Raw genomic sequence first — 6,399 nt, forward strand, 5'->3', positions numbered from 1 at the left:
GTAATCCTGTGTACTGCGTGAACTGCAGCTGCTAGGGCTTCTGTGCACTTTTGCAAGGAATCCTTCATGCACAGCACAGCCCAGGTCCCCAGCACTCTGTCCTGCATTGCTCAACTCGCTTAGATGACCACTGGCTTAGTTGGACCCTCTTTTGTAGTGTGGAGACAACCGCTGTGCTCAGTTTTCTTGAACCCGTGTTCAAGTACCTCTGCGGGTTCTGCCTGCTTCTGCGTGGGCTCTCTGTATTGCTGAGCACCCCCTCTGTCTCCTCCTGCAAGGAGCCACCTCCTGGTCCTTCCTGGGCCCAGGCAGACCCCATTTTCTTCATCCACGACCTTTGCAGCTAGCAAGGCTTGTTTGTGGTCTTTCTGCAAGGAAACAACTTTGCATCCTCCAGCACGCTGTGGGACATCTGTGCAAAGGAGAAGTTCCTGGCATCTTCCGTTGGTGCAGAATCTTCAGCTTCTTCCACCCGGAGGCATCCTTTTTGCACTTTTATCCGGGGTTGAGTGGGCTCCTGCACCCCCCTGGACACTTTCGTGACTCTTGGACTTGGTCCCTTTCCTTTACAGGTCCTCAGGTCCAGGAATCTGTCTATAGTGCTTTGCAGTCAGTTGTGGTCTTTGCAGAATCTCCTATCACGAATTTAGTGTATTTCTGGGTAAGTAAGGTCACTTTACTGCTACTTTTCAAGGTCTTGTGGTGGGGTATCTTGGACACCCTTAGTGTTTTCCTACACTCCCAGCGACCCTCTACACACTACACTAGGCCTGGGGTCCCTAAGTGGTTCACATTCCACTTTCTTAGTTTATGGTTTGTGTTGTCCCTAGGCCTATTGCATCCTATTGTATTCTACAGTGTTTGCACTACTTTTTAACTGCTTACTTACCTGATTTTGGTTTGTGTGTATATTTTGTGTATTTTACTTACTTCCTAAGGGAGTATATCCTCTGAGATATTTTTGGCACATTGTCTCTAAAATAAAGTACCTTATTTTTAGTAACTCTGAGTATTGTGATTCTTATGATATAGTGCTATATGATATAAGTGGTATAGTAGGAGCTTTGCATGTCTCCTAGTTCAGCCTAAACTGCTCTGCTATAGCTACCTCTATCAGCCTAAGCTGCTAGAATACTACTAATCTATTAATAAGGGATAACTGGGCCTGGCACAAGGTGTAAGTACCATCAGGTACCCACTATTAGCCAGGCCAGCCTCCTACAGGCGTTGGTGTTGAAGCGTTACTGAATGGCTGATTTTCTTGCTGTTCTGATAAGGAGGTAGAGCGCAGTGACGGCAGTTTTAAAGGCTTTGTGGTCTGCCGTGTTTTTTCTGCTTCTTCCCTTTCTCTCGAGTCGTCTGAAGGTGTGCTTGGATTCTTGGAGGTCAAGGGAGAACCAGCTGATTTCTTGTGGTGTTGATTGTTGGAGGGTTTCCTGAGGGGGGCCAGAGTGTTGGTGCCGTTGGAGATCCATTGGTGAAGGTTGTGGGCTGACGCGTTGGCGTCTGTGGTGTCCAGTGGTGGGCTTCTGAGACCTTGCTCAAGCTTCTGCCGGGGTGGTGGTGGGTGTTGTGGCATTCTGTCTTCTTGGTGAAGGAGAAGTGGACACAGTGGTGGTCGATCCAGTGTAGTTCGGAGGTGTGTGAGACAGGGATGTTTCCGGCAGAGACGACTGGGTCAAGGGTGTGTCCTGCTGAATGGGTTGGGGAGTTGAACAGATGTTCAAGTCCGAGGGTGGTGAGGTTCTCTTGTAGGGTTGAGGTGTTCTGGTCTCTGAGGTTGTCTTTGTGGAAATTGAGGTCACCTAGGAGGATGTAGTCCCTTGAGGTGAGGGCATGTGACCTGATGCAGTTGGCTATGGTCTCGCTGAATTGGGGGCAGGGTCCTGGCAGTCTGTAGATGAGGGTGCAGCAGATGGTGTTGTTCTGGTCTGAAACTGGAAGTGGAGATGTTCCATGCTGGGTGAGTGGTTGCCAGAGCTGTTTGTGAGGCGGAGGGTGTTTTTGTGGACTATGGAAACACCCTTTCCTGGTTGGTTGATGTGGTCTTTGTGGATGATCTTGTAGACATTGGGGATGGCAGTGGCAAAGTCTGGGGCTGAGGTGGGAGTTATCCAGGTTTCCGTGAAGAAGGCGACGTCTGGGAAGATGGTGTCTAGCAGGTCCCATATCTCTATGCCTTGTCTGACGAGGGAGCAGGTGTTGAGCAGCCCTTCAGCTGAGGTATCCTGGTGGGTGTGTACTGGGTGGGTCCGGGGTTCAAAGGCAGATAAAGGTGCAATTGCAGTGGTGGTAGCAGTCAGTGGATCCTCCAGTGTTGAGGCAGTGGAGGGTGCTGGAGTCGTACCATTGGATTGTGTGGGAACCAGGGTCTGCGGCGCTGGGAACTGTCTGGGCACAGATGGGCTTGCTTTGGTGAGCCTTCGGCATGACAGGGGTGCAGCCACACAGCGGCCGCCATTAATAAGGGCAGGGAGGTGGGAGGGGCTTGTCAGCTGGGAGGCAGGAATTGTGACGCTGAGGGGGGGCTGCAGGGGTGAAGCAGCGGCAGATGCGGGAAGGGAGAGGAGCAGCAGAAGGGAGGATGAGAGGAGCGAAGGAAAAAGCACAAGAAAGAGCAAAAAGAAGAGATAAGAGGAAAAAGCACAATAAGAAGAAACAAGGCAGAGACAGAGAGAGGCTCACCACTGGGCTACCAGGGATGAGGCGCAGGCAGGAGCCAGCGGGTAGAGGGTGGAGCTGCGCAGTGGGGAGCAGAAGACGCTGACCAGAGGTCAGCCTCACAAAGGTCCATAGGACTAAGCATACTATGATTCCCTGCTCCAACAGTGTCAACCTTACCAGACCCACCATCTCACCTGACAATGAGCCCGTATCCCACTGAACAATAACTCTTCGGGAATCAGAGAGTGCTTTGATGTGCACAGAGGTTGACCTGCGCTTCCTCCAGTGTGTGTGTTGCCACCTTCAGGAAAGCCAGGGATCTACATCTGTGTGGGGTACTGGATACCTCACCTCCAACTAGCCTTTCCAGGCCCTTGCTTTTCAAAATGGAAACCGCATACATTCAAGCACACAGATGCAAGCATCATGCGCTGCAGGGCAGTACATAATAACATCAAGTAGACCCAGCTGCACAACTTTACATGAGTGGCTGCTAGGCATTACTCCTGGGACACGCGTAAAAAGGCCTGTTCACAGTACTGATTACTACTGAACATAAAACCGGCGTGCTGCCACCACCATGCCTGTGGCTGTCTACTGTTACGGGGTAGTGCTTGGGGTGCCTTGCTTGGTCTAACAAGACCGCATTACCATGACACATGCCTAGGTCATGGCACACATCCATGATCACCCATGACCAAAAATCAGTACAAAGTTTCCAGATGCAGCTGAGGCACTCAGGCAGGGGTGTACATCCATCACCATGCAGGGGACTTCTCAGTCCCGTCACCAAGTTACAGCTGAGTTCCATAGGCTATGAATAACTAACCTCCCATAAACGTATATTTTGTGAGCACAGCAGTCACAAGCCCACCAAACTTCACGTGTATGTTCACCAGACCAGTTCCTACCCATCTTTTAAGATCAACTTCAGCGGTCCTGCTCTCAGTGTCAAGAATCACAAAAGGCGGTCATCATTTCTCATTCCTAATGGTTACTCTCTGGAACATTCCTCCCTCTCCTCTTCAGTGCCAGCACGCCTGTCTCTGTTCAGAAAACCTCTTTCAGCTTATCCCTTCACACATCAACCAGATGTACTCCCTTAACATTCTGCTTCCGATACAGTGCCATGATGCCCGTCATGTGGTAGCGCCCTCTGTAACGCCTCACTCAGCCCCAGTAGTCAATAGAAGAGGCTTTCAATTAGACTGATACCTGCACACGTGGGCGAGGCATGCAAGGGAATGTGATTCAGTTGACTGCATCATGTCCTCTAATTCTCAACTCTCTTCTCATTCATCCACAGCCCTGAAGGAGCTGGACCTGTATGAAGGAGGATGGCAGAAGATGCTAATGGCTGTTGATGTTGACAGAAACATTCAAATCAGGTATAAGAAACATGGAAATCCATTTGCCTGTGGCTTCTACTCGGTAAGGGAGGACCGAACAATCCCTCGGCAGATCGATCAAGTTGGAGGAAACGAGCATACAGTGATTGCCCTGTCTCTTGGTGCACACTTCCGGGCTTTCCCCATGCATCTCTTCATCCGAAGGGCCATCAACATCCGCAGGGCCATCGAACGCCTCTTCCTGCGGAGCCCAGAGACCCGGGTAGTCATCAAAACAGAGAACACGAGTGACATGGAGAGAGACTTCGAAAAGCTTAGTGACTTTCATGGATTTGTTCAATACTCAATATTAAATTCCATATTCCGTGGTCTGAACGTTGGAGTAGTTGATGCATGGGACATCACCACTGCCTTTGCATCAAACAATATGCACCCGTCACCAACAGTGATCGAAAACGAAATAAATCTTTTCCTAACCCTCATCTGTTGAGGATCACAAAATGGTGTCAGGCGGAAATCTAGAAAAAGAATATCTACAAAGAAGATCAAATGATATTTAGTTACTGATTTGGGATTATATTTGAGAAGCTGAGGATCCATGGACTGAGGTGGCTCAGTCCCTGAAACAAGAAGTTAAAACTCCACCGACTGACTCACTTATTCAAAGGCTCACTCACTCCCTGACCGACTGACTCACTCACATGTCTAACAGTGACATTAACCCAAATGAACAATAATGTAAGACACCATTTAAATATTTAGGCCATAAAAACATCATATTTCAAGTGTTTGTTCCAATCCTGTTGTGCTAAGTACTAGTGTGGTTGAACAATACACAGTGACAAAATCTACATTTGTAATTAACTCCTGTCCGAGGTGGTGGTAGTAGTGAAAGAGATTGTCAGATCTCACACGGGTGCCACAGAGTAAACAGGGGCTTCTCGGCCCAGTCCATGATGGGGAAGGTTGTTTGCTGTTGGTGTCCTGGGCCCCATCTTAATAATGTTCTCCAAACTGGGACTAGACACGAGAACCCAATAATCAACCAGCAGGCACAAAAACTAGAATGTGCAGTCCAGTGCCTGTCTTTGGGAAAAGAAAGAACTTCAAAATACACGTGATTCACAGAGGCAGAGTGTTTCTCTTGCTCACAGATCTGCCTCTCTTGTGGTGCTGCCTGACCACCTCTCTATTCAAGGCTCTGTTTCCCCTGGAGTGACCCTATGCACTGTAGTCCCCTCCTCAGGCTCCTAACAAAAGAGTAAATAAGATTCACATCATATAACGTCTCCACAGATTTTAAATGTGCATTCAATAACTCTGGTCCCACCCCTATAGAGGTATGTGGGCAGATTCAGTCTCAAGTCCTTTGTGCTTGACTCAGCATTGTTATGTGTATGTGTAAAGCGCACTGTCACTCGTGGGGGTATTGTGGCACCGACCAGGTGTGTGTGCCTAGACCTGCCTATGGTAGGTTGGCTAGTTGAAAAGGCAGGTCTTACGCCGTTCTTACTTCCGACAACGCCCTCAGCACTTGTTGTCTGTGTCACAGTCAAGGAGGAAGGTCGAGTGCTACCCACATCTTCTACATTCATGATCTCCCAGGAAAACAGATGAAAAGCAATTCAGCCACCTGCTGTCATCAAGATTCTGGCATCTTCAGCATTTGTCCAGGCTGATGTCGGCAGGTCTTATGGTTAGCAATCACGATCAGCTTCTCTGTCGATACAGACAAACGTCACCATTAGGACAATCCTCTTCTGGGACAACGTAACAATTTCACGGTGAAGCTTTCTCTCTGAATCAATGTGTGCTCTGGACCACTGCAGTTCAAGAGGCTCTCTTTCTCTGGGTATTCACCACATTCCTGGGCTCCTCTTCCTGAGCAGTCTTTCCTCCTGCTGGGCCAGGGTGAACCCTTAACTTTCTAAGCAAGGAAGCCAGGCTTCTAGTTGCTAGGCAGTCTCTCAGATCATCCAGCAGTAAGTGCAACCTTCAGTTGATGTCCCCTCACCTCTGGGAGACCTTTCAGACAGATGCCAGCTCTGGTCACACAACTGCCCTTTGAATATTCTGCAAAACACTCCTTTCTTTGGTCATGAAGAACCTGGAGCTGGAGCTTTCGTGCACCTGCTCTAGACAGGGGATGTGGGTCTCAAACTTCAGAAGATGTTTGTTGTGGTCCTTTGGACTTGTCCTTCTGAGGCTGCTCTCCAGACACAGCCTGTGTGTAAAGTGATGCTTCTTGCAGCAGGAAGCACCCAAACGCTGGGCACAGTGAAGTGTGAGGTGTCTTCACCAAGCTGTCATCAGTCTCTCTAAATCAGTAATTAGGGGCAACCAAAAGGGCAGGACCTGTCCAGAAACTTCCTCACCTTGAACAAGA

General features: G+C 49.1%; 1 protein-coding gene across 1 annotated transcript in view; it reads left to right on the forward strand.

Annotated features, from left to right (window-relative positions):
- Positions 1–5,283, forward strand: part of LOC138296948 (NXPE family member 1-like) — a 366,294-nt gene extending 361,011 nt beyond the window's left edge. Inside the window, exon 8 of the mRNA XM_069236467.1 lies at positions 3,971–5,283. Coding sequence (XP_069092568.1) covers positions 3,971–4,503 — 533 coding nt within the window. The 3' untranslated portion in view covers positions 4,504–5,283. The remainder of the gene's footprint in view (positions 1–3,970) is intronic.
- Positions 5,284–6,399: the final 1,116 nt, after the last annotated feature.

Source organism: Pleurodeles waltl, chromosome 5 (assembly GCF_031143425.1).
Source record: "Pleurodeles waltl isolate 20211129_DDA chromosome 5, aPleWal1.hap1.20221129, whole genome shotgun sequence".
Lineage (NCBI taxonomy): Eukaryota > Metazoa > Chordata > Amphibia > Caudata > Salamandridae > Pleurodeles > Pleurodeles waltl.